General features: G+C 52.1%; 3 protein-coding genes and 3 non-coding genes across 14 annotated transcripts; all 6 read left to right on the top strand.

Moving 5' to 3' along the window:
* Positions 1-8: 8 nt before the first annotated feature.
* TRNAU1AP (tRNA selenocysteine 1 associated protein 1) lies at positions 9-21,428 on the top strand. 9 transcript variants are annotated; one of them, XM_064635385.1, is made up of 16 exons: positions 37-151; positions 3,100-3,176; positions 3,300-3,397; positions 4,126-4,225; positions 6,662-6,714; positions 7,307-7,438; positions 10,438-10,557; positions 11,974-12,136; positions 13,040-13,073; positions 13,220-14,996; positions 15,724-15,937; positions 18,024-18,188; positions 19,462-19,524; positions 20,095-20,141; positions 20,504-20,607; positions 21,098-21,428. In XM_064635385.1, the coding sequence occupies exons 3-10, from the start codon at positions 3,312-3,314 to the stop codon at positions 13,354-13,356; spliced, it is 825 nt and encodes a 274-aa protein (XP_064491455.1). In that variant the 5' UTR covers positions 37-151; positions 3,100-3,176; positions 3,300-3,311; the 3' UTR covers positions 13,357-14,996; positions 15,724-15,937; positions 18,024-18,188; positions 19,462-19,524; positions 20,095-20,141; positions 20,504-20,607; positions 21,098-21,428. The 9 variants fall into 9 exon arrangements, with proteins under 9 accessions (XP_064491447.1, XP_064491454.1, XP_064491452.1 ...); XM_064635386.1 differs by having other exon boundaries at positions 3,100-3,182; XM_064635377.1 differs by lacking the exon at positions 3,100-3,176 and having other exon boundaries at positions 9-151.
* Positions 19,133-19,275, top strand: LOC135402409 (small nucleolar RNA SNORA16B/SNORA16A family). The gene has a single exon (XR_010425119.1). It is a non-coding gene; the product is annotated as a small nucleolar RNA SNORA16B/SNORA16A family (small nucleolar RNA).
* Positions 19,851-19,981, top strand: LOC135402399 (small nucleolar RNA SNORA44). Its single transcript, XR_010425109.1, has one exon. It is a non-coding gene; the product is annotated as a small nucleolar RNA SNORA44 (small nucleolar RNA).
* LOC135402405 (small nucleolar RNA SNORD99) lies at positions 20,902-20,972 on the top strand. The gene has a single exon (XR_010425115.1). It is a non-coding gene; the product is annotated as a small nucleolar RNA SNORD99 (small nucleolar RNA).
* A 771-nt stretch (positions 21,429-22,199) lies between the features above and the next one.
* On the top strand, positions 22,200-23,784 carry LOC135402250 (ras-related protein Rab-42-like). Its single transcript, XM_064635237.1, has 2 exons — positions 22,200-22,501; positions 23,192-23,784. The coding sequence occupies exons 1-2, from the start codon at positions 22,242-22,244 to the stop codon at positions 23,607-23,609; spliced, it is 678 nt and encodes a 225-aa protein (XP_064491307.1). The 5' UTR covers positions 22,200-22,241; the 3' UTR covers positions 23,610-23,784.
* A 379-nt stretch (positions 23,785-24,163) lies between these two features.
* On the top strand, positions 24,164-26,255 carry LOC135402249 (ras-related protein Rab-39B-like). The gene is made up of 2 exons (XM_064635236.1): positions 24,164-24,404; positions 25,426-26,255. Exons 1-2 carry the CDS (start codon positions 24,190-24,192, stop codon positions 25,856-25,858), a joined length of 648 nt encoding a protein of 215 aa, XP_064491306.1. The 5' UTR covers positions 24,164-24,189; the 3' UTR covers positions 25,859-26,255.
* Positions 26,256-26,376: the final 121 nt, after the last annotated feature.

Here is a 26,376-nt window from a genome sequence, read left to right as displayed (position 1 = left end):
GGCCCGGGGCACGGAGGGACCGGGGGTGGGGCGGAGGGAGGGACGGCGGCGGCAGCGGCGGGGCCGGGCCGGGAGGCGGAACGCGCGGCCCCGCTGAACCCGCCGCGGGGCCTGCGGGAGCAGCATGGCCGCCAGCCTGTGGATGGGGGACGTGAGTGTCCGGCCGGGACCGCGCGGCTTTGTGAGGGGAGGGCGGGGGGCGGCGGGAGCGCGGCGGGGCCGGGGGAGCGCGGGGGGCACTGACCGCCTGGTACCGTCACTGACTGGCACCTCACACCGCTGGCTGACACCCTCACACCGCTGACTGACTGACAGCCTGGCACTGATTGGCATCTTCACTCTGACACCCTCACACCACTGACACCCTGGCACTGACTGACACCCTCAGTCTGGCCCCCTCACACTGACTGACTGACACCCTCACTCCGGCACCCTCACACCGCTGACACCCTGGCACTGATTGGCATATTCACTCTGACACCCTCACACCGGCCGGCTGATACCTTCACACCACCGACACCCTCACACTGACTGGCACCTTTAGTCTGACACCCTCACACCACTGCCTGACAGACACCCGGACACTGATTGACACCCTGACACTGATTGGCACCCTCACTCTGGCACCCTCACTCTGGCACCCTCACACCACTGACACCCTGACACTGACTGACAGACACCCGGACACTGATTGACACTCTCACTCTGGCACCCTCACACTGACCAACTGACAGACACCCTCATACTACTGACATCCTCCCACCACTGACACCCTCACTCTGCCTGACTGACTGACACCCTCACACTGCTGACACTCTCACTCTGGTGCCGTCACACCAACCGACTGACACCCCCACGCTGACTGGCACCCTCACACCAACTGACACCCTCGCTCTGACTGACTGACTGACACCCTCACACCGACTGGCACCCTCACATTGACTGTCTGACACTCACAGCAGCTGACTCACACCCTCACACTGCTGACACTCTCACTCTAACTGGCACCCTCACACCAACTGACTGACACCTTTACACCAATTGACACCCTCACACTGACTGACTGACGCACCAACTGACACCCTCACACTGCCTATACTCTCACTCTGACTGGCACCCTCACACCAAGCATCTGGTACCTTCACACCGCCCAACTGACTGACACCCTCACACCACTGACACCCCCGCAGTGACACACCCTGACAGCCCCTCACACACTCAGACACACCATAAACTCCCAAACTGACTGACACTCCCCTCACACACGCTCTCCTGTGCACGCTGGCACACTCACACAGGCAGATACACACACACACACACACACTCAGAGACACAACCCCCAGCCCAACAGGCACATTTGTGAGCAGTTCATACACACAAACACAGTTCACACACACACACACACCCCTCCTTCAGGGTGACCTTCGTGTCCTGCCCACAGCCGGGTCACAGCCACACTCGTGGCACTTACACCAGTGTCCCTGGCGGGCAGGCACTGACAGGTCTCCCACTTTCATGCTCTAAGAGGCAGTTACACACCCCCACACTCACAGCCTGTACCCTTGCATGCCTCAAGGATTTATCTGCTCACCTGCTTGTAGCCACTTACACACACTCATGCTCGTGGGCACTCGTGTATTTGTACACACCTCTCCAGGATTATCCCTCACAACCTGCCCCCCCATGCACACCCATGGGTGCATTCACACCCTCACAGGCATTTACACTCTCCTATGTGAACACACACTCACAAGCAGTCCCACACCCCAGGATTTCCCTCATTCCTGCCTCCGTGTGCACCTGGCAGGAAGAAGCACCTGTGAGAAGCACACTCAGGGATGCTTCTTCACCCAGGGGTGCCTGGCTGCCTGTTCACCCGCACACCGTGGGCACACTCACAGAGATACACAGCCCACAGTGTGCCTTGTCCCTGAGGATCCCACTGGAGGCTTCTCTCACACACACACACAGCACACCCACTTTGCCACGGCATTGCACACTTATATGACACATCCAGGGGTCCTCCACTGCCTCTGCTCATGCAAGCAGACCCCATGGAGTCTGCTCATTTTTTCTTCTCCCCACACAGAAGGTTATGTGCCACCTCTCCATAAGCCCCTCTTCTTTTTCATCACCCCTCTCACAAGCAGGATTCTCTTTGATTCACAGGCAGCCATATCCAAGCAACCTGTTGCCTTTACAACTCCAGCTTTCCTTTACACTCCCCCAGGATCACCCAGCAGGTCTGTGCACAGAGTGGTGCTGTCTCCTGCTCCTCTGGCACGTGTAACAGAGCCGGGTCTGCTTCACACTTGCCCCCACAGGGCATCTGCTGCCTCTTACACACGTGAGTGCAGCGTGGCCACCCACTTTCACACCTGGCACATTCTGTCACCTGGTACCTGGCTGACACACAGACATGCTCGAGGGCTGTCGGTTACCACAGGGCCACCTGTCTTACTCACAGAGGTGTGTGTACTTACATACATGGAGCTAGATATATTTCCTATATATATTTTACAGCTCTGTGTTACACACAGCGCTCCCCATCAAAAAAACCCTTAATTTCTGTTAGTTCCCTCCTCCACTTTCGCTTACACAGAGAGGTGCCCTGTTCCCTCAGGCCCTTCATCGTGCATTTAGTTCAAACTCCAGCACTGTGTCAGTCGTTTACACCACACAGACACTGCTCTCCAGCGTGTTCACTGCCCCGCACACCCCCTGCCCTGCACGGTGCCACCCTCCCCTGTGACACGGCGCGGTCAGTGCTCCCACGGGCAGGACGAAGCGGGACGCGACCCCAGGGCTCCCCCCCGAGTGCTGCCCCGGTATCTCCGGGGTTGTGCGAGGCAGACACAGCTCTGCAGCCCCCTGCCTCAGCTCCAGGGGGGCCGTGTCACCTGCCTCATGCCACCCAGGGCCGTGCCACACCTGTGTCCCCACAGCGCTGGCCCAGAGAAGGAGCCCAGCACCTCCTTCTCCCCCGCTCCCTGTAGCGAACGCTCAGTTTGTTGCTGTATGTTTCTGAGTGGCTTTTGTCCTTCTGTGAAGCTCCCTGTTCTCTGAAATTCATGCTGTCTCTTGGGTTCCACTTTGCAGACTGTTGAGCCTGGTTCATGCATGCCTGCTGGTTTTGAGTGGCATCGACCCTCTTAAATGAGTCTTCTTTTTGAAGTGTAAGGGTAAAATCCTTCTCAATAATGTTTTAACTGCTTAGGGGGACATTGACACATAAATTCTCTTTTTTGTAGATGCCCTGATCTAACTTTTTTCTTTTCTTTTTTTTTTTGCTTTTATAGCTGGAGCCCTATATGGATGAAAACTTTGTTTCAAGAGCCTTTGCCACCATGGGAGAGCTTGTACTGAGTGTAAAAATCATTCGAAACAGGTTGACAGGGTAACTGTTTATGTTTGTTCTCCCAGTGCATTTGGATTGGAGCCTCACCGTGGTCCTTCCTTGTCAGAGTGATTTTCCCTTTGAGCTTTTTACCATTGCTGCCACCAATATGGGAATATTGATGAGAGCAATGGAGAGGGCCCTTCTGGCTCTTCAGCCTCCCCTCAACAGACAAGGCTTGGCCCTCATCCTGAAGTGCTCCAGCACTCAGAGCAGTGTATGTATCCCATTCCATCCCGCTGGGAATTGCAGCTCCCAGCTTTGGTGACTAGTCTGTAGTGGAGCTACATGATGCTGGCAGAGGTGGGAAGTCTGACTTGGAGCAATAGGAGACCCTTTTGAGTTCATTTGGGATAAAAAGAGTGACTGGACACAGAATAAAGTAGTTTCATTCTGATTCATTATTCTTTTAAGTGTTGTAATTTCAGTTTTCAGATGTTTAAACTTGGGTGGAAAAATTGATGGTCAGTGAAAGTAGGAAGTAAACTGTGAGCAAAACCATTTTGTGTGTGCTTATGATTTATGGTAAGTAGGGGCTATCCCTTTACTTGAGATCCAGAATTTCTACCTCCTTTTTGGTAGCTAATGTATATACTTTTTAAAAGAAACTGTTCTAAGTATTGCAACGATAACAAATTTCCTACCAGTTATCTACAATACAAAATTCCTCCTCGAATGTGTTTTTAATGCATCACCTTTGTCTCTTCTCTCCTGTGTTGTATGTTCAGAATTCCAGCAGGCTATTGCTTTGTAGAATTTGCAGATCTAGCTACTGCAGAGAAATGTTTACACAAAATCAATGGAAAGCCGCTTCCTGGTGCTACACCGGTGAGTCAGTGGGATCAACCAGCTGAGAACCAAAACTGGGAAGGGACAGACAGTGTAGAACCTGCATTTTGAGTGATTACAGACAAATTCAATAGTCAACAAAGTGGGATTCTTCTTTCTTTAAAGTTATGAACATAAAACTATTGATGTTCTTGCTCAGAAGATTGTTGAGCAAAATCACTGATTTCTGTGTGAACGTCCGGATAAAATCCAGGTGGAGAGATGTTGTGGGTTTCCATTTCTGAGCCTTTCTACTATTACCAAGTTGGACTAAAGAGAAACCAGGGAAGAACAAGGGAAAATTAGGTTGAGTATAGAGTAGACCTGCCACAGTCCTTCCCTCTCTCTCCATTTATCTAGAATCATGGAGTCATGGAGTGGTTGGAGTTGGAAGGGACCTTAAAGCCCGTCTTGTTCCACCCCCTGCCATGGGCAGGGACACCTTCCACTAGCCCAGGTTGCTCCAAGCCCTGTCCCACCTGGCCTTGGACACTTCCAGGGATGGGGCAGCCTGAGGCAACCAGTGTACAAGATGAACTTGGAACTTCACACTGAGTTTTGAGTAACTTTGATTTGCAAGAGAAATGTGACTTTTAAGCCTCGCATTGTTCTCGTCCCTTAGCAAAGAAAAGTTATTCAAACCTCTTTGCAGTGGAGAAGGAGCCAGAGAATTGGATAACTGCAGTACATAACTAATGTCTCCTGTAGGTGAAAGCTGGGTAGTTTGAGGAGAAGAGGAGGAATAGTCTCAGGGTCTAATTTTAGGAAGTTGACTCAAATGTGTGGTGGATTAAAACAGGACGGCTGACACAGCTGTCTGTTGTACCCACAGGAGTTGGCTGCAGTAGCTGGGGTGACTGGTTCATAAAGCAGCTCTAGAATCACCTCAGTTATGGTGTGATACACAAGGTAAATGAATTCCTGTTTCAGGGTAGTTAATACCCACGGTAGGAAACTGGGAAGTTCAGGCTGAGCTATTTGGTCAGCATTCTTCAGAGGGTGACGTGCCCCGTTAAAAAGGAGCTGATGAGAGGCCTGGAGGTATCTGTTTCATGGGTTTGCCCATGATTAAGGCAAGCTGATCATCCTGGATGCCTTCTGTAGTCACTGGAGAGACAAAGAGAGCAGCTCTTGCGAGGAGTAAGATGATAATGGAGTTTTGGTTTTGGGAAGACCCATCTTTCTCCACAGTTTCATTTTAAAACGTGGTGTTGCATAGGGGGTGATTTGCATAACACACAGGGAGAATTACAGATGTCAGGCAGAGATCCAGTGCAGCCCAAAACACTGCACTCAGCAGGCAATGCCCAGCTCATCCCTCGCATTTAGAGACTTTTGTTTACAGAAAACTGAGCGTGGCTTTTATTTATTATTAAATACTGAATCAGCCAGAGGAATAACAGAGAGCCCTGGTGCTGCTGCTGCTGCCTCTGCTTTCCAGAACTGGTGTCCCCAGTTCCCATCTGAGTGGAAGTTCTCAGGTGCCACGCTGATCTTAAGCCCAGAATATTTGCAGTGAAGAGTGAGATCCAAAATAAAAAGAGGGAAGTGCTTCAAATTGGAATCTAAATTTTGTGTTGGCTTGTAAATGATCCACGAAAAGTTGTGTAGCACTGTGCTCCAGTGAATGCAAGCATGCAAGGAACAGGATTATAGCCTAGAATAAAGTCTGTGCTCTGTTTCCCAAGAATTATTTACACTGTCTTTGAGGGAAGGAAACCCATCCTACAAGGTCCAGGAGCACACTGGGCCCTTCACTGTACAGAACAAAGTCCTAATCTCTAGGGAATTTCTGATCCTGGTCTGAAATCCTGGTTTCTGATCCCGAGATCAGCCCCTGATCCCGAGGGCTGGTCAAAAGATCAGTTGCTCCTCAGATCTTGGTCTGGACTTTTACATGTGAGTTGGGCACAAGTTGCTGAACCCTGGTAGGATGGGGGCAGGGAGTTGCAGATGTGTCAGTGGGCACAAATCTGGGCTACTGGGAAACTTGCTTTAAAAATCACATCCAATGCAAAATTTCAGGAGGCCTCCAGTGTCCAGTGACCCGTAATTCTTTCATAAAACCCTTAATTTTGGATCTTACTAAATGAGCACATCATCCAGAGCAAAGTATTTAGCCATGTTTCCAGATTGGGATTGATTTTCCAGCGTGGTAGATTCAGTGTCTGAAATTTCCAATAGCTCTGCTGTCATTTCATTTTAAGACCTTAAAGTTAGGAGTCATTTAATATTTGTTTATTAGTGCCTCTCTTTAGGTTCTGATTTTCATTATTATATCTGTACTGGCATAAATAAATCATCCTTAATCCCTTAACTGGATGGTCTGACAGCATTTAGAAAGTTGTATAAAATCAACTGATTGCATTTGTTCCTGATTATTTGGACTCACATGACAACATTTGAATGGACGGGTTCGTTTTTGCCTCGTTTCAGGCGAAGCGATTTAAATTGAATTATGCAACGTATGGAAAACAGCCTGACAACAGGTAAGTGCTCAGTGTTTAAATACTCATTTTGCTTGTTTTATGTCCCTTGCAAAGAGTATTCAAAATATGTAAACCCATGAGTTCATCAATGCCACTGTGGAGGCTGTGCCAGTTTTGTGCTTTGCCTTGTGTGTGATTTATCCAGTGTCTTTTAAAGGTATTCAAACTTTGTAGCATCAAAGTGTCTAATTAGTGTATTATAACTTAAGATCTGTGTATTGGAAATGGCAAATCTGTAAATGAGACATTAATATTTTCTTGTCATGTCAGAAATCCAGAGATGCCCTGTAAGAAGTAAGCAATTATCTTTAAATAAAAAGCAATATTGAGTGGATTGGTTGTGTGCTGCTTGAATTAACTAGAAAAAGCAGTGTCAATGGCTTAAAAAGTATATTAATATAATATATTATATGTAAGTATAATTTTAGTTAAGTAGCTTAACTGGTGACACTTTAAAATCTCCATTAAATGGTCTTTTAATATCACTTTTCTCTGAGGTCAAATATTTAGGCTAAATGGCAACTGTCACTGAGCACATCTCTTTCTTTTTTTGTAAGATTGTACTTAAGAAGTTTTCTTTTGATCTCTTTAGTCCAGAATATTCCCTTTTTGTGGGAGACCTGACTCCTGATGTGGATGATGGGATGTTATATGAATTTTTTGTTAAAGTTTATCCATCGTGTAGAGGTGGAAAAGTTGTTTTGGACCAGGCAGGAGTATCCAAGTAAGTCCTCTTTTATTCATTCTTTTCTTTCACTGCAGATGCAGCAACAGAAAAGATAAAATGCATCAAGGGGGAAAAAAAAGAATAGTTTTATCAGCTTAAAATACAAAGTCTGCAGTTTTCTTGGGTTTTGATGGTCACCACGGGGGTGTTGTCACTCCTCTGTCAGCGTGAGGCCCTTTGTGTGTTACTGCACTTCTTAAAATTCTGACAAATGTCTTAAGTAAGCTGGAAGCACTCTCCTCCTGGACTCTCAGGTGGAATTGTGCTATTATTTAGGCCATTCCTGGGAGAGGGTTTTATTTCAAACAGGGTAGGGCACACAAAGCTGTGATTCACTGTCAGGTTCTCAGTAGCCGCCTCGTTTGTCTTTGCTGGAAATGTCTTGCCAAAAACAGATATCAAAAAGCTGGATTTCTTCATGTAATTAAAGCATTTTCTAAATAGCACAAAATTGAGCTGTGTTTTCCTAGGGGAGGGAGCAGTTGGTGAGAACCCTTGTTTTCAAAGCAGAGTGTGGCTTGGTGAAGCACAATATTCTGATATAATACCTGTTGCAGTGTTGGGATGAGACCAAGTCTGTGGCTGTAGATCTCCCCACTTTCTCACATGAGGCTTAGATATGTTGGTTTGAAGGAATCTCTGGAGTTCTGTGGTCCAGCTCCAAGCAGGACCAGTACTAGGTCAGGTCAGCCATGAGTTGAGTATCCTGGAAAACCTCCCAGAATAGAGACAGTTCAGCCTGTCTGGGCAGCCTGTTCCAGAGCTGCACTCTCTCTTCATGTGCAACCTGAACCTCTTGCAGAGCTGCTCTGTTACTGTTGAATACTTGTGCTGTCACTGCTACCTCACATGGGACTGACACTGCTGGGGTGGGCTCCAGGTGCCTCCTCTTCCTCCTCCTCCTCCTCTTCCTCAGAGGTGTAAACCCCACAGACCCTGTTTTGCTGCACCTGCCCCAGTCTCTGCCTACGGAACAGGTGATGGGTGCTGCAGTGTGGGCCATGAGTGGGGCTTTGGGAACTGCTCAGAAGTGCAGTTCCTCAAGGAAAGGGAATCTGTGGTAGCTTGGGAAGTGAGGAAGGAGCAGAGACTTGGAGTCCTCTTCCGGGGACGAGCAGAGCTGTCTCCCCCGGCAGTGCCAGCATGCTGCCAGGGGCTTTGTTGGGACTTGTGCAGTTACTCAAAGCTGAGGCAACTGCAGGTGTCAGGGTGATGTGAGAGAGGAGCTTTGGGCTTGTGGACGTGCCCAGTGAAGGCCTGGCCCTTCCAGCCAGGGCTGGTGGATCAGGAAGGCCTCCTCCCAGCAGGAGAGCAGCCTGGAGCTGTGGTGCTGAGCCTGCTTCTCTGCTTCCTGCTGAGGGTGCAGGTGTGGGGGATTTTCCAAACTGCAGGGACAAGGCAGTGTGTCTGCCAGGGAAGTCCTGGCCACAAAGAAATGATTTCTTGCTGGGTTTTCTTCTGGTTGAGCTGTTGGTGTGGAAAAGCTAAGTTTCTAGAAGAGTTGGAAGAATCACTGCCTCCCTTGCTGCACCCACCATCAATTCCTGTACCCTACATCCAGCTCTTTAGCTGTCTGTCTCTATTTTGGAACTGCCAGTCTTCCCAGTTTCCCTTACACACTCCTAGTCCCACCCAAAAGGCTGCAGGAGTCTTTGTGGCAGCTTAGAAACTTAGTTGGTTTTGTGTGTGAGCACCTTAAACTGCTCACACAGTTTCACAACACTGAAGGTTGACTTGCACTGGCTTAATTTGCCACAGTCCTTTGGCAGAGGGCAAGTTAAACAGAATGGGGGCCCATGTAGAGTTTTGCTCGTGCTTAATTATCCAGTTTGTACGTAGATGAGCCTGGGCTTTGATCTGGTATTTTTGTGAGGAAGACACAGCCATACCTGTGTATTTGTATAAAAATAGATACTTGGACTCGTGCTGGCCAAGATAATGAGTTTTCTGGGGCACAGACTGCTCTGGGACAGCTTCCAGTGGGGACCTCCCAGGGGGAGTAGGTGATGCTGCTTTCCAAATAAAACATTACTTGGTGTTTAGGAGTTCCCACAGAATAGATAATACATTGTAAACTTACACCCTTGCTTACGGCTCGTTCTTTTCCCCAGCTAGACAAGTCCTTCCCTCCTAAACTCCTTCCTTCACTTAGATGGATTCCCTTACCCTCCCACACCTAAGTCTTTGATCTTTCTGCTGCATGAGGCAGCCCATCCCATGCTGGGATCCTGGCACTGCCCTCCTGGATGCTGTTGCACCGCTTCTGACTCACTGCAGCACCAGAATCCCACGCAAAGGACCGTTGGGCTTGGAGAGAGTTGGTGTTTCTCCTCTGGCTGCAGTGCAGAGCTGCCACACCACAGTGTTTTCACAGAGTCCAGGGGTCCTGGCTGTGCTGTCCCTGTCCCAGCTGTGCTCTCAGAGCAGGTTTTAGCTACCTGATGTTACAAGCTCGTTTTAAGCCCCACTTTGGGAATGACAGAAAGCCTATTTGAATATATTCCTGTTGAGAAAGAACTTGTCTGGAAGGTGCTTCTTAGGGAAAAGCAGTGTTTTCCTTCACAGTGGGGCAGTTTGGGATGCGAGCAGTGCCTGTGTCTTGTCAATGCTGTGCTGACTTGCAACTCTTTGAGATTATCAGAATCCTCCCAGCAGAGATTTGGGGCTTTACCACTGTCTGCTCGTGCATTTCGACATGGCTTGTGTCAGCTCCCTTCCAATTCTGCACAATCCACTGGCACAGGAGCTGCTTTCTATTTGTCAAGCCCTTAAAAGCACCGCTGGAGCTTGGACCTGTGGCTTCAGGCCCTTTGGAAAAGCAACTGGAAGGCAGAATCGTTTCATCTCTCCCCAAAGCAGGGACAACCACCCGAACGAACGCGTTTCGCTCGCCGCGTTCCCCAAACCAATTTGAAATTTCACCCTAAATAATTTTGAAGACGTGGCCCGGCTTTTTGGGGTTGGTTTTAACGTGGTTTTATTCTGTGTCTCTGCAGAGGTTATGGGTTTGTGAAGTTCACAGACGAGCTGGAGCAGAAGAGAGCGCTGACAGAGTGTCAGGGAGCTGTGGGGTTGGGCTCCAAACCCGTACGATTGAGTGTGGCTATACCAAAAGCGTGAGTATGAGAGCAGCCAGGTGTTCATTAGGAGTCATCACATCTGGTTTTAAATGTGGTTTAGTGGTTTGGGTACATTTCCTGGATGTTTCCATCACAAAGTGAAGGAATACCCCTGATAATGGGGAGCATCAGAATGCCCAGGAATTCAGAGAAATTATAACATTAGCTCAAGACTAAGTGTGTTCCACTGTTTTTAATTGTATACATTATAAAATCCACACACATGTACCCACACTGTAGTTAAATATGATTGTTTTTAAAGTGTATGTTCCTTTGCTTTTAATTGAAATAGCCTAAATCTGCTTATTGATGTCTGGATAGCAAAGCTCAATTACCTTGCTAATTCTATTATGATGTCTACTAAATATAAGTATTTTGGGGCAGGGATTAACTTTTTTTTCTGTGTTTGTTCAGAACCTGATACAATGAGATCCTGGTCTGACTTGGGGCTCGTAGCACTAGGGTAATACGAATCATAGTAATTGCTCCCTATTTGAATAATATTTAGATTTTCAGAAGTCTTGGGGGGGAAAGGAAGAGAAAAGCAGAAAAAAGAGGTGTGTTGTGGTGAGAAGATTGATGTTTCCTTCTTCCTACTTCTCACTAATTTCATCACTAGCTTTTTATGTGTGACATACCTTCATTTTCAAACAATGTTTGCCATCTCATTTCAAATCTTGATAGTCAGGTGGGATTCCAAGTTCCTTGGGAATGCTGCCACTTTATGGAGAGGAATGGGAATTTTAGTCAGCTCACAGGGTACTTAAGTTTATTTTTTGATTACCTGTAGTTCTTTTTATTTCATGAACTCTTCCAACTCTGTGCATAGAGGACCTCTCAGTTCAGTGAGAAAGGGGACAAGTCACTGCTTAGGTTTCTGTGTGACAGTGGCAGAAGGAAGAGGGGTTTGTCTGTTCTTATTAAAGAAAACTCCACTTTTTTTGCAAGGCTTTAAGTCTTTAACTCTTCATGTAAAGCAAGATTCAGTACCTTGTCTCAGGAAGCTGCAGATTACTTAACTTCATCCTATTTATCAGAAGAAAAAAGGGGCCCAAGAATCTGGATTGTGGTTCGGGATTGTTCTAAAACTGAAGCTCGTGGTCCTGAACTCTTCCCTTCCCAAAGCCAGGAAGTGACCCTAAATTAACTCCTAAAGAATGAAAGCAATGTTTATTAATGAAGAGGAAGAGGAATACAGGAAAGGGCGTTAAATTTAAACCACTTATTTCTTTATGCAAATGTATGCAAATGATAAATACTGCTGTAGTGAATAGTGAATATATTTTAAAGACTGAAAACTGCATGTTAGACTAAGCCTTGTCTATGTACCAGACTGTATCTTAAGCTATTTCACTGCTTTTTTCATACTTGTTCTGCACTATTTGCAACTCACTCCTGCTTTATTTTTTGAAGTAACCGCGTGAAACCAATGGAGTACAATCAGATGTACAACTACAACTACAACCAGTATTATCAACAGTATCACAACTACTACGCCCAGTGGGGGTACGACCAGAACACGGGCAGTTACAGCTACAGTTACCCCCAGTATGGCTACACACAGAGCACCATGCAGGTAGGGCAGCCCAGAATCACCCCAGAGCTTGCCAGTGGGGATGGGAACGTTTTAGCTTCAAGCTCTGAGGATCACAGGATGTCCTGAGCTTGAAGGGACCCACAGGGATTATGGAATCCAACTCCTGGCCCTGCACAGACACCCCAACAATCCCACCCTGTCCATCAGAGCGCTGTCCAAACCCTCCTGCAGCTCTGGCAGCCTTGGGGCTGTGCCCACTGCCCTGGGGAGCCTGGGCAGTGCCCAACCAGCCTCTGGGGGAAGAACCTTTCCCTAAAATCCAACCTGAGCCTGCCCTGGCACAGCTCCAGCCGTTCCCTGGGTGCTGTCCCTGCTCCCCCAGAGCAGAGATCGGAGCTGCCCCTGGGGAGGAGCTGCAGCCCCTGCTGAGCTCTGCCCTTAGTCTCCTCCAGGCTGAATAGAACAAGTGATCTTAATAACAGACCTCTTAATAATGAGTTCTTAATAGAGCTGCTCTATGGTGTTCAGTAGTAGCTGGTGTGTCCTGTTGCCTTATGTGAGGTAAAATGTTGCCCCTTACCCTGGGTAAGGACACAAGGGGTCTCTAAATACAGTTTTCAGGGTAGAAAGGTTCTCTTGGTCCAGGCAGCGCTCAAGCAGCCTTCTGGGATCCTTCCTAAGGCTTGTTTTAAAGGACAGAACACATCAGAACAGCCACCCCACTTCACCCCAGGAACTGCAAGAACTGCTGCCTCTGTCAGAGGTTTAGTGTGGGATCTCCCCCGTGGAGTGCTGGGAGTGGAACACAGGCTTATGTGTGAAGAATTCTGTTGTAATCACTCTGATATAAAAGTCAGCCTCTGACAGTACCAATCAACAGGTGATGCTTGTAAAAGAAAAGATAATTACCTGCTGTCCTAAGGGGTTTGTTTCTCCTTGCAGACATACGAAGAAGTTGGGGAGGATGCACTGGAAGGTACGTTTCTCAAATTCTATACTGAAGTTGTCTGCCTGTTCTGCACTGACCAGAGACAGACTTTCCCAGTATGGCCCTGATTTCGGTGTGTGCCATCCCTTCATCTCTGAGTAAACCTGAGACCTTTGCCTTTCCCCCCCCTGCAGATCCCACGCCTCAGTTAGACGTCCACGAAGCCAACAAGCAGTTCATGGAGCAGAGCGAAGAGCTGTACGATGCCTTGATGGACTGTCACTGGCAGCCTTTGGACACTGTCTCCTCAGAGATCCCAGCTGTGTTATAGCCTCGTTGCTGAGGCACTGTGTCTGTGGAATATCCCAGCAGTGCACTCCGGACTGTTCCGCCGGATCCCGCGGGATCACAGGTGGCCCTTTCCCCACCCAGGCCTGGGACTCGGAGTACAGGAGGACTGTGGCCCTTTTCCTGTACAGAACAAGTGTCGTAGGAGCATCATGGTAACCTTGATTCATGGTGAAAATTAGAACTGCAACAGTTTTATTCCTTTTTGTCTTGAAATGAACTCTTGATACTTGTTGGGAATTGTAATTTATAAACTTTCGACGAGGTGGCACAGGGGAGAGACTCTACCCCATCCTACAATAAAAAAGTTGGTCTTTTAAGTAAAAATTACCCCTTGCATTTTGGTTCCTGCCCATTTTGGTTCCTGCCCATTTTGGTTCCTGCCCATCTTTCTGTTTTGCTGCCCATTCAACTTGTCTCCAGCCATTTGGCCCAACACTTGTGAATGTGTTACTTTTAAAAAAGAAAGATCATTGTTGGATGCCACTGAAAGGTCTCCAAAGGTTTCTAGTGACTGGGTAAGGTTGCTGTAACTTGAGCACGGGATGAAAACTTGTGTTCTGGTTAAGCTAAGCTGTGATCATGAGCTAGAAAGTTTGGTGTTCTTAAACAACCTACCTGAAGAGCACTTTGGAGAGAAAAGACAGAAAGGAGTGTTAGAAAACTACAGACCAATGCCTTTTACCTGGTGATCTCTTGCACACCTGACTTGCTTCTCCACCTGTGTATGAGGAAATAATTCCCCATCAACCAAGCAGTTTAAAAACACTTTAACCAGCAACCATATTTAAATGTTATTTTGTGTATCATGCCTTTATTTTTTTATTGGTCTCGTTAATGTTGAGATTTTGTAGCGTCTTCCACTGTCCTGTCAGAGGGAAACAGAAGATCTTGCAGCAAAAACGGGTCAGAGCAATCTCACTGATTTATTGTGCAACAAATTGTTGTGAACCTGGAAAGCAGTTTTCTACTGGATGTTGTATGAGCTGGGTGGACAAGCAATATAAATAAGCTGATATTATGTTGCATTAGAGGTGAAAGTGAAAATAATAGCACTTATGTACGTATTACAAGCCCTTTTCAGGCTTTTGTGCCTTAAACTCTTGGAGAAATAGGAACAGAGAAACTACCTGTAATAAATGTCTATCCAAGGAATAGTTTGGTAACTGAAATTGCTGCTGCCGAGCGTTTCGTTGCCTCCCTGCCCATGTTGATGCAGAGATTTGCCACAAGATTTAAATACTTTGATAAAGCTACTTCTACTACACCTTTGTTTGTGTCCATAATTATGATCTATTTGTCAGTCTGTGGTTTTTTCCTTAACAACTGCACCTGGGGATGCGAGGGACTGGAGTTCAGTTATCCCTGACCGAGTGGAGCTGGAGGACTGCTGGACTCCTGCCTTCTCATCTGCTGTGAATTATCCCTCCTGCTGTGCCCCTAACTGTGCTGCTGCCAACGTCCTCACCTTCAGATCCTCTGAATTTGAGGAAAGGAATGTGCCCTGTGTGTTCTAGGAGTTTCAGAGGCAGCAGAAGTGGAAGAGAGCAGAGCTTTTATGTCTTCTGCTCAGCTCAGAGCAGCCCCTCTTCCTGGGAAGTTCAGTGGAGTGGCATTCCAGAGGTGATGTAAAGAAGGGGGGTTTATGTCCTGCTGTTAATCACTTCCTGCTGTTAAACACTTTCTAGATCATTCTGTTCCTGTGCTGCCCTGTGTGCCCTTCCTTCTCCTCTTTGGGAGCTGTCTTTCCCTATCCCCCCAAATTTTAGCTTTTTAATGCAGCCATCTCAGTTTGCTGCAGGAGTGACCTGAAGACACAATTTATTTATCAGTATAAGTTTACTCTCAGCTGCCCAGCACTGCTATCCTGTGGAGCATTTCCTAATGCCTGGATAAACCCTCTCCATCCAGGCCTGTCCCTAAAGGAGAGAGGAGCAGGTTATCACCTCCCACCGACAGCAACCCTGGGGGAAAGTAAAAAATCCTTTTACTCTCTGCTTTTGTTTTCATAGTGGAAGAAAAATGGTAAATATTAGCCCAACTCATCCTGACCCCTAATTCCTGGGAGAGCTGGGCACGTACAGACCCTCAGGAGGAGCAATTTGGGAGCACAGAGGCCAGCAGGGATGACCTGCTGATGCTGTTTACTGCTGCTGCAGAGCCCAAAATAGCTCCTGCGTTTCCTTTTAAGAGAGGTTGATGTGAGGCTCTGGGCCACATTCCCTGGAGGTGTGAGCCAGCCTTTTGAGGTTGTTTGGGAGAATCTCAGCCAAGGGTTCTGTGGAGCTGTTAAATCTGGGGGGGTTTTTTTACTGTGTATCACTTAACTCGCCTTAATGTTCATTTTCAGCTCCTGGCCGTTGTTGCAGCGTCTGAAGCACAGAAGAGGCTTTTATGTGGAGCTCCAAACCAGCCCATCACCTGGAATTTGTAGGGTTTGTGCTTTGGAATCCAAGTCAAACAGAGTGTGGGATTTTGTTTCTCCTGGGTGGCTGCAGGAAAAGCCTGGATTAATTACCATTTAGTGTCACATGGGATGAAAGACAAGGACTCCGTGTAGCAAGGTAAATCCTGCTTTTATCTTCGGGTGCTCAAGGCAAGAAATCCCAGGCAGATGATATCACAGCTCCCTGGGATTATGTAATTCCTGAAAATTGCATCCAAATCTGCCCCTGAGATTACGGAGCACTCTGCCTTTCAGCAGGCAGGGTTTATAGCCATTAAAACAGCAACCCAAACGCTCTCGTTGAAGATGAGATAATCCAATTTAGATGAAAGTGCAGGGACTCAGATTCCCATTTGAGTTACACAAACTGGGAAAAGTTCAGCAGAGCTGGAGGGACGTGGGTGTGTTTGGACTCTCCAAAGGGTGAGCTCTGAGGTTGTGGGGTGGCCTGTTGCCATTAGCTTGTGTTTAATTAAAAGCTTGACAATACACACCAGGGGTGGCCTGGGAGAGATCCTGACCCGCTTCCAAAGGGATGAGGAGTCTGGAAGCATTTCTTGAGCTGATCTGGGGCTGGGTCAGGGGGCTGACAGGGGGCTGACTGTGATGATTTTTTTCCATGTGAGTCTGACTAGACAAAATTCCTGTTACTTGGATCAGTGTCAGGACACGGGTTCATATCCCGCACACTGAGACGTACCCAACACCCTCAGGAATTTCTCCGAATCCCTATTGAGGAACAGAGATAAACATTTGACTCTGATCTTTCCGTGCTGGGTTTCTCATTACTGCCTTGTTAATCCCCAGCTTCTGCTAAACAAAGATCTGAGAGGAATTTTTACCTTCCAGCCTTGCTATCTCCCAGTGCATCTTGTAAATCATACTGGATACACCAGTTTCTGGATTTAACTTGGGATTTGCTTAGACATGAAATGAATTCAGTTGCAGGATAGGTATGAATTTGAAATGCAATAGCAGAAACTGCTAGAGCTGGTTCAGGAAATGTCACTGATAGGGCTCACTTTCCCTTTTTGCCTAGTGGAAAATGTCTCCTTTTTTTTCTTCCCTTGCAATTATTCCCCAGTCAAAATGGTTTTTCCAAGTGCAGTCAGTTTTGTAGGAAGGGTTTTGGGGTTCTGCTTGGCACACACCCTGTTTTCTCAGGGACAGGGTGGGATTGTTGGGGTGTCCTGTCCATGACCAGGAGTTGGACTCGATGATCCTTGTGGGTCTCTCCCAACTCTGCATATTCCATGATTCTATGATTCCAATGTCATGCTGCTTCTGCTGTTAAATTTCCAGGGAAAAAGCAGTGATGGATAACACAGTTAAGGTGAAAAAGATTGAGAGCTGATCATGGCCAGGGCCTGGCTTGTCCCAGGGAGCCACAGGCACAACAAACCCCTGAATCACTTGATTCTCCCCTGCTTTTCCTCACTGATGGTTTTCACAGAGCACATCCCTGTGCATTGCCTGCTCCCACCTGTCAGGTGATGGGAATTGCAGGCTCTTCCAGCATTTTCTCCCTGTCCTGTGCTGTGGAAGAGGCTGGTGAGAGGTTCCTGGGAGGTTTCATCAGGGACCCACTGACTGTGGATGTGCAGTGGGATTTTCCCTGCTCCTCTTTGGCTCTCCATCCATCTTCCTGTGGTGGGCTGAGGTCTGCTGGGCATCCAGTGCTTTCCACTGTTGCTCTTTGGGGGGGATTCTCCCAGTTCAGCCTCTTCCCAAACAACGTTTACCAAGGTTTGAATTTTTGGGGAAGACCGGGGTTGTTTTTTTCCTACAGTGATCTCCCAGTTCCTGCCCTGCCCTAGGATTTGAGAGGGAGATTTTTAGGTTCCTTTTGCACAAGTGGCTGTGCCAAGGAGGCTCCAGGGAATGCCTCGTGATTTGGCAGAGCAGCTGGGAGATCCATGGAGGAGGAGGAGGAGGAGAATGGGAGCAGCTACTGGTCCCCTGACCCTGCCAGCTTTGAGAGGGCCTGTCTTTTCAAGGGTTTGGCCACAAAGTTGGGGGCTCATTTCCAGACTTGGCTTTAAATGAGTGCCAGGTTTATTTTGTTGCTGGTCTGGCGTGTTTGGGGGGAGCTACCAGTTGGAAAGGGCTATTCCTGAGCACTGGGAATTCTTTCATCTGTTAATTTTGCTCAGAACAGATTAAAAACTGACTGTTCTCCCCCGTCCTTTTTGCCCTTTCTCCAGGGCTCAGGTAGGGAGCATTCCTGGGCTTTTCCAGCTGATTTCCCACAGTGCCTGTGCCTTCAGCACCTGCAGCTGTTCCAGCACTGCCTTCCAACCCTTTGGCAGGTGCTCCCACTTTAAATCCTTTCCATGGATTATGGATCACGAGCCAGGAGCCTGACAGAGGTATTTTGTTGGCAAACAGACTTTTGTTTCCAAGAAACTTTCCTTCTATTCCCTGAGGGTGGGATGTTCCCCCCCATGTTCCAAAAGGGAGGAAGGAGTAGGGAAAAGGCAGCTGCTGCCTTCAGCTTTTCCAAGAGCAGCCCCTGACGTGCCTCTTGGATGGAAGAGGAGAGAACTGTCTTGGTGCCACCTGGATTGGAGGGTCTTTGAGGTGGGGAGGGGGAGCACAGCTCACAGTGGGGAATCATGGAATTGTGGAGTGGTTGGGGTCGGGATGGACCTTAAGGATCATCCAATTCCGATTCCTGCCGTGGGCAGGGACACCTTCCACTGGAGCAGGTTGCTCAGTGGGGTGGGTTTGTCCTTTGGGAAGTGGGATGGGATGGAGTGGGATGGCGAGGGGTGGGGAGGGAGGGAGGGATGGATGGAGTGGGAGAGATAAGTGGATGGATGGATGGATGAACAGATGGATTGAGGGATGGATAATAAATGGGTAGATGGATGGGATGGATGGGCAGATGGATGGATTGAGGGATGGATGGATGGGTGGATGGATGGATGGATGGATATGGATACGAACGGCGGGACCGTAGGCAGCTGGAACTACAACTCCCAGCAGCCTCTGCTTCCCCAGCAACCAATCAGCGCGCGTTGCCGCGCTATAAAGGGCGGGCGCGGGCCGCTTCCTTCCTCTCTCGGTGATGGCGGCGGGGCGGGCGGGCAGTGCTGGGCCCGGCGGGAGCGTCCTTCGGCATCCGCCGTCATCCGCCACCATCCGCCCTCCCCGGGGCTCCATCTCGGCTACCCGTGGGCACCTCGCCCCGCGGCGGAGCTTCGGGGCGCTCCGATGGCCTGGAAGGGCAGCGCGACCTTGATCTGTCCCGGGCCGGGCCCGGCCCCGGGTGAGTGAGGGAGGGACCCCCGAGGCTGAACCAGCCCCCGTCCCGAGGCCCTATCGAAGCTGTGTCTGTCGGTGCTGTGGCAGACTCGGTCAAAAAGGAGCCGAGAGCGAAGGGATTTTCCCCGACGGTCGCCGCTCAGTTGGAGCCTCCGTAGCTGTCCGGCAACATCTCGGGAAAATACACGGCCCGGGAGGGGCCGGAGCTGGGGGGGAGTGGGAGGATTGGCGCTGGAAGGAAGCGGCTGCCCCAGATCCCTGCTCCTGGGCCCGAATTGCTGCACAGGGAGGTGGGAGCGGGCGGGTATCCCACCTTCTTGTTGGTTTAAGATACTTTATGTACCTGAAGCTCAAGACTCTGTTCTTCCCCAGCAGCATCCTGGTGATCCCGGAGTGTGGGATGGCTGGTGGCAGCCTTGCTCTGGCAGCATTCTGCAGGTGAGATGGCAGATCCAGGCCCTGGATTTTCCTTTAGGTTGGGAATTTGGGTGGTTTCGTGGCTTCCCTGGGCCAGAGCAGGGACCAGCAGCATTTCCTGCCCCTCTGCCCTAGGACAGTGCCAGCACATCCCTCTTCCAGGGATGTGGATCCTCTGCTGGGCCCTGCAAACTGCCCTTAGTTCTTGTTCCACCAAGATCGTGTGTGTGTGGAATAAGGGCACTCCTCTCTCTGGGCCAAGCTAGAGGCAGAAAACTGGGAAGCAACCCTGATCCAAAGCCGGTGGATCACTGTCACAGGCTTTCCTGGCTGAGCTCCGTGTTTATCCGCATGTTTATCCAAGAGCTGTGGCTCCACACAGTGGCTGCAGGTCTCCAACAACATGCCAGAGCAACGGGAAGGTCTTTGACTGCTGGGCCTCCTCTGCCCGTGGCTGTCACTCGCCCCTCCTATATATTTTGGAGAATTGGGCTGTTCCTTGTGGTTTCAGGGTGGGATGAGTCAGGGATGTGTCCACAGGAATCTGCAGCCTGCTGATGATTTTTTTAAGGGTTTTGTGATGTCTTTCAGGATTCCTGGGTGTTTCAGAGCTCTCCTGCCTGCTGGATAGACCCCAGGTAGGAACATGGTGTCCGTGTTGGAGCTCCACAGCTCATCCCTCCAGTTCCCTTTCCCATTAGATCTGAATACCGATCTTGTGGTCGAAAAAGGAGGAAGAGTGAAAATTCACCCTGGTCTAGGGCTCTCTGCGGGTGTGTCCTGTCCTGAGAGGGGCCAGTGGGAAGACAGGCTGTGCCAGCCTCGCTCCTTGGGGAAGGCTGGATGGGAGGCAGGGAAACTCCTGCTGGGGAGAAGGGATAAATATTGGGCACGAAGGGCAGGGGTGGTGTGGTGGGTGGAGGGCTGGGGTTTATGTGGGGGGATCTGAGCCATGGATTTACAGGGATCCTTCAGCTTCACTCTGGCTCTGTGTTTTCAGGAATTACTCACTGAGAGAGAATGAGAGCTTGTGAACCCTCTCCCAGGGGGTCTGGTTTGCTTCCTGTAGGGCCTGAGTCGTGGGGAAGCTGCAGCGTGGAGCAAGTGAGTGTCCTGGTGTTGGCTGGGCAGGAGGTTTGGATCGGACATCGGGAGGAAATCCTTCCCTGTGAGGGTGGGGAGGCCCTGGCACAGGTTGCCCAGAGAAGCTGTGGCTGCCCCATCCCTGGAAGTGTCCAAGGCCAGGTTGGACAGGGCTTAGAGCAACCTGGGCTAGTGGAAGGTGTCCCTGCCCATGGCAGGGGATGGGAACAAGATGAGCTTTAAGGTCCCTTCCAACCCCAGCCATTTGAGTGTTTCCCCGGGGGCAGTGCCTGGGTGGGATCAGTGGCAGCACAGCCTGGTCTGTGATGACTCCTGTGTCTGGAGACTGTTGGATGAGTCCTGCGGATATGGGGCTGAGGCCAGGCATGAGCTACCCCAAAACCACTCTGGGGTGGGGAGGGGACAGCCAGGAGCTCCTGAGTGCAGGTGGGATCTGGCACAGCACCAAGCCTGACTGCTCCTCACTCAGCTGGATTATTCTTTTTTTCAGGTCTAAGCAGAGCGTGGAGCTGAATTGAGCCCATTCCTGAGGGGTTGGTTGCTATGTGGTACTTTACCAGTCCTCCAGCAGTGGGAGCTCTGCAGAGCCAGATCCCGGCTCCTTCCTGAGCCATGAGCTCCTCCGGGCAGGATCCACTCCTGGGCTCCACTCACCTGCATTGCAGGGACAGGGAACTGCTTTGGCTCCGGGTGCTGCTCAGGATCCTGTTCTGACACTGTGTGGAAGAGCAGTCCCTTCTGTGGCGTTTCCTCAGGAGTGGAGTTATTTAATATTAGTGGATATTAAATCTTGGAGGCTCAATAAACACAACTGCTTGAAATCCTTGTGGTGTCTCCCATGTTTGGGGTGTGTTGGGATGGGGTGAGACTGGGCTGGCTCTGAGCCTGGCTGGGGGTGGTCAGTGCCAGGGGATCTGAGCACCCCCTTTCAGTGGAGCTCAGTGGTGCTCCAGCATGGGATCCTGTCCCTACTGCAGCACCCACCCCTGGGGTGTCCCCACGGCCCTGGAGTGCAGGAACACACCTGGACCATCACAGAGGTGCTGGAGCAACTCCTGCAGTCCTACACTTCCCAACACCCTCGAATGGAGCTTTGGTGATGCCAGTGGTTTTTCATGATGGACAACAAGCAGGGATGTAGGGTCACAACAGCTTGAGAGTTGTCATTCCCTGTCCCGGAATGGCTGGGCCATGGCAAAATCCCCTGGGGTGACCTGGTGGTTTGGCAAGAGCACCTTTGTCCAGTGCCTCTGATCCTTTTTCCTGGCGGGGACGCTGGAGCCCCTTCCCTGTGGAGCCTGTCCCTCCCAGCTCTGCCAGGATCTCAGGGGGGACAACAGTGTGTCTGTGCACTCAGAGCATCGCTGTCCCTTTGTCACCAAAGCCGGGCAGCAGGACAGACCTGGCACGTGACCACGGCAAACAACACCCCGGGGACAGGAGGATAAGGCCGAACAACACCCCGGGGACAGGAGGATGAGGACGGAGAAGCTTCTCCCTCCTCCCGGGGACGGTTTGTTTGTCTGCCCGGGTGACTGCGGGGCCAGAGCCGTCCCTGTCCCCAGGTGGGGTGGGGACAAGGGTGGAGACCGGCCCGTGTCACCGCCAGCACAGCAGTCAGGATCCAGCCGGTCATGGGGACAGTGACGGATTCTCCGCAGGACCCCGACCCCGGGGGACACTTCCAGTTCCGCGTTATCGTGCTGGGGGACGCGGCCGTGGGCAAGTCCTCGCTGCTGCGCTGCTTCGCCGAGGGGCCGGGGGGGGGTCCCGGGGGCGCGGCCACCCCCGGCCCCACCGTGGGCGTCGAGTTCTACAGCCGGACCGTCCCGGTGCCGCCCGCGGGCAGGGCCAAGCTGCAGCTCTGGGACACGGCCGGCCAGGAGCGCTTCAGGTGAGCTGGGGACGGGGACACAGCCCCCATGCGGGACCCCAGACCCAGCGGAGCGTCCCCCCCACCCTGGGCTGGGTGTAAATCCCCGGCGGGCATGCAGGGACAGGCAGCGATGCCTGGGACAGTGAAACCTTGTGCTGAGCTTGTAGTGACTCCAGAGCTGGCTTTTGGGAGACAGCCAAGGGAGCGGGGCTTGGGGAGAGTCCTGGGCTGCTGCTCCTGGGCTGCTGGTGGGCTGGGGATGGATGTTTTCTCTCCTGATTGCATCAGGAGCTCTTGGGAGTGTGGAAGAGGCTCAAACGGGACACAAAGGGCTGGAGAGCCGGTGCCGCGGCTGGACCGGGGGTTCCACGCTCTCGCCGTCCATGGGAGCCTTTTTGGGGCCCCAGAGTTGGTCTGGGGGTGCCCTGTTTCTGTCCAATGCTTGGCCTGGGGGTGCTGCCCCCTCCCCACTGCGCTTCAGGCTGTTGGGGGGGACGGAGGGACCCCAGAGCCCCTGAAAAACACGCCAGTGTCTGGACTGGGAAGGGGGATGCTGAACAGAAAGGTAGGATGTAAAGGCCCTGGCAGGTCTCCTTTTCCACTCCTAAAGTCCCGACCGGTACCCAAAAAGCCCCTCAGCCCCACCCCAGGTATGTCAACGCGGGGGCTGCCCCAGCGCCCCTGGAAACGCCCCCTGGGCGTGCCCAGGTCCATCACCAGGTCCTTCTACCGGAGCGCGGCGGGGGTGCTGCTGGTGTTCGACCTCACCAACCGCGCGTCCTTCGAGCGCGTCCCCGAGTGGCACCGCGAGGCCGCGGGGGGTGGGGACTGCCCCGCCTTCGTCCTGGTGGGGCACAAGTGCGACCTGGAGGCCGAGAGAGCCGTGTCAGCAGAGGAGGCCGGGCACCTCGCCGCCAGCCTGGGCATGGCCTTCGTGGAGACCTCGGCACGCAGCAACCTCAACGTGGACTTGGCCTTCCAGATGTTGGCAGGGGGCATCCAGGAGGCCCTGGGACGGGGGGTCCTCGCTCCTCACCAGGGCTGTGATGGCATCAGGCTCATCCCCAGCCAGAGCCGCCGCCAGCCCCTGGCACGGGGGGAGCCCCGGGAGCGCTGCCAGTGCTGATGGGGATGGGGGGACACGGGACCCTCCACCCGGGACCCTCCACCCAAGGGGATGTCTTTCTCTCTTCAGCCAGGCTTGGGTTTATTTCAAATCTTAATCTGGGGACTCTGAAAAAATAATGCTCTGCTGTAGGAGTGGTTTTAATAAACCTGAGGGTTTTCCACACTAGATAAAGGCTGTGCCAAGAACCGGATGCCAGGCAGGGACACAGCGCTCAAACCCACGGCATGGGGGGTGCTCTGATTTGGAGGGGGGGTTGGCTGGTGGAGTTACACCCCCCCCATGTCTGTGTCACTTTTGGGAGCCTCCTGTCACTGGGAAAATGGGAGCAGGAACACCCGAGTGGTTCCAGCTGGATGGAGCCAAAATAAAGGGAGTGAAGGGGCTCCAAAGGGGCCACCCCTGGGAAAATGGGACCAGGAACCACATCCAGCTGGATGGAGTCAAAATAAAGGGAACGAAGGGGTTCCAAACCAGCACCCCTGGCTCTGGGAACGCCTCCTGGGTGGAGGAGCTCCCTGCCTGCCCGGACACGCGCCCGGCGTGGGGGCGGCGGGGCCCGGCACCGGTGGAGGCACCGATGGAGCCGCGGTGGCAGTACCAGTTCCGGGTGATCATGCTGGGGGACTCCACGGTGGGGAAATCCTCCCTCCTGCGGCGCTACACCGAGGGCACCTTCCTGGATGCCGTCAACCAGACGGTGGGGGTGGATTTCTACGTCCAGTTCGTGGAGCTGGAGCCGGGGCTGAGGGTGAAGCTGCAGTTCTGGGACACGGCCGGGCAGGAGAGGTTCAGGTGGGTCCGTGGGGTGGGGAGGGCTGAGGGAGGTGGGTGTCCCACCCTGGATTTGGGGTGGAATGATGTGATCCCGACCCCAGGGAGGTCCTGGATGGGGCTGTGTTCCCGCTGGTCCCTTTGGTGGGGGAGCCACATGTGTGAAGAACCAGTCAAAGCCAAGGGAAAGGAGCACTTGGTTCAGCTCTAAAGGGGGGGTGGGCCCTGCTCCAAGCACTCCTCTGTCCCACAGCTGCAGAGGGGCTGGGGAAGAAGCTGGGAGCCCACTGGGAGCTGGGCAAAGTGGTTTTCCAAAGTGGTTTACGGCTCAGATGCCAGGAGCCTTCACACCTCACTGTGGGGCTGCCACTGCTGGCCGGGTGGCTGCTGGGGACAAGGGAACTCAGGAGATGTGGCTGCAGGGGTGAGAGAGCTCCAGGACTGTGGCTGAAGGGGAGGGAAAACTCCAGGACCACAGCTGGGGTGGGAAAGCTCTAGGACCACGGCCACAGGGACAGGAGAGCTCCAGGACCGTGTCTGCAGGAATGGGGGAGCACTGGGTCATGGCTGCAGGGCTGAGGGAGCTCCAGGACTGTGGCTGCAGGGACAGGAGAGCTCCAGGACCATGGCTACAGGGCTGGGGGAGCCCTGGGGACTGTGGCTGCAGGGACAGGAGAGCTCCAGGACCATGGCTACAGGGCTGGGGGAGCCCTGGGGACTGTGGCTGCAGGGACAGGAGAGCTCCAGGACCATGGCTACAGGGCTGGGGGAGCCCTGGGGACTGTGGCTGCAGGGACAGGAGAGCTCCAGGACCATGGCTACAGGGCTGGGGGAGCCCCGGGGACTGTGGCTGCGGGGGACAGACAGGCTTTGGTGGCCGAGCAGGGACAGAGCCGCCCTTGGAGCCCTCCCTGACGCAGCCAAAGGGCCGATTCCCCACCCTCTCCCTGTGCTTTGGGCGGGGGAGATGCAGCCCCAGGTGGCACAGGCGACCTTGGGGGGCCGCTCACCCCCTTTTCCCGCCGCCCTCTCCCCCCCCAAGGTCCGTGACTCGCTCCTACTACCGCAACTCCGCCGGGGGGATGCTGCTCTTCGACCTCACCAACCGCGCGTCCTTCGAGAGCGTGCGGCGCTGGCACCGCGACGTGACCGACACGGTGCAGCCCTTCCGCATCGTCTTCCTGCTGGTGGGGCACAAGAGCGACCTGGCGGGGCAGCGCCGCGTGGGCCGCAGGGAGGCCGAGAGGTTGGCGGCCTCGCTGGGCGCCCAGTACGTGGAGACCTCGGCCAAGGACGCCTCCAACGTGGCGCTGGCGTTCCGGATGCTGACGGCGGCCATCTACCAGGCGCTGCAGACGGGCAGGTTGGCGGCCAGCGAGGCGTGGGACGGGGTGAAGAGCAGCGTCCCCCTGCCCGTGCCGCCCAAAGCTCGGCTGTCGGAGAAGGAGGAGAAGAGGAAGAGGTGCTCGTGCTAGAGCTGGGGACACGAGGGCTGGGACGGGCTGGGATGTGCCCCCCTGCTGCACATCAGCTTGCCAGGACAGCGTGGCAAGTGCTCCCTGTAATTAACTGCAAGAGTTGTTAAACGGTTTGATTTTAACAGTTTAGGGCTCAGTGTGGGAGATTCGGTGGTTAATGGAGCGGTTTTCGAAAGGACAGGGAAATAAAGTAGCAATAAAATAAAATGAACGTTGCAAGGACCCTGAGGCATGGCTCGTCCTCTGCACATTCCAGTGATCAACGTGCCCAGGACTGTGGCTGCAGGGACAGGAGAGCTCCAGGGTTGTGGCTGCAGGGACTGGGGAGCTCTCATTCCTTCAGCTGCAGGAAGCTCTCAGTGCTCCCTGCCTGCTGGGTAATTGTTTTGTAATCATGGGGCTGTGCAGGTTTGGCCATCACACAGTGATCCCACCTCAGTGGGGGTGGAGATGCAGCAGGAAGGAGCAGCACAGGAGCATTAAACACCCCTGGTCATCCCTCTGCCTGCCTGTGT

This window comes from Pseudopipra pipra, chromosome 24 (assembly GCF_036250125.1).
Source record: "Pseudopipra pipra isolate bDixPip1 chromosome 24, bDixPip1.hap1, whole genome shotgun sequence".
Classification (NCBI taxonomy): domain Eukaryota; kingdom Metazoa; phylum Chordata; class Aves; order Passeriformes; family Pipridae; genus Pseudopipra; species Pseudopipra pipra.
The sequence above is the reverse complement of the archived record's forward strand: the minus strand, read 5'-3'. Positions and strand labels throughout refer to the sequence as shown.

What these genes read in the sequence shown, in the direction of transcription:
- TRNAU1AP (XM_064635379.1), top strand. Translation starts at nt 125, where the DNA reads ATGGCCGCCAGCCTGTGGATGGGGGAC. An exon ending in GACCAGGCAGGAGTATCCAA is followed by an intron (nt 7,439 to 10,437) that starts GTAAGTCCTCTT and finishes GTGTCTCTGCAG; the next exon opens with AGGTTATGGGTTTGTGAAGT. An exon ending in ACACACAGAGCACCATGCAG is followed by an intron (nt 12,137 to 13,039) that starts GTAGGGCAGCCC and finishes TTCTCCTTGCAG; the next exon opens with ACATACGAAGAAGTTGGGGA.
- LOC135402250 (XM_064635237.1), top strand. Translation starts at nt 22,242, where the DNA reads ATGGGGACAGTGACGGATTCTCCGCAGGACCCCGACCCCGGGGGACAC. An exon ending in GCCGGCCAGGAGCGCTTCAG is followed by an intron (nt 22,502 to 23,191) that starts GTGAGCTGGGGA and finishes GGGCGTGCCCAG; the next exon opens with GTCCATCACCAGGTCCTTCT.
- LOC135402249 (XM_064635236.1), top strand. Translation starts at nt 24,190, where the DNA reads ATGGAGCCGCGGTGGCAGTACCAGTTCCGGGTGATCATGCTGGGGGAC. An exon ending in GCCGGGCAGGAGAGGTTCAG is followed by an intron (nt 24,405 to 25,425) that starts GTGGGTCCGTGG and finishes TCCCCCCCCAAG; the next exon opens with GTCCGTGACTCGCTCCTACT.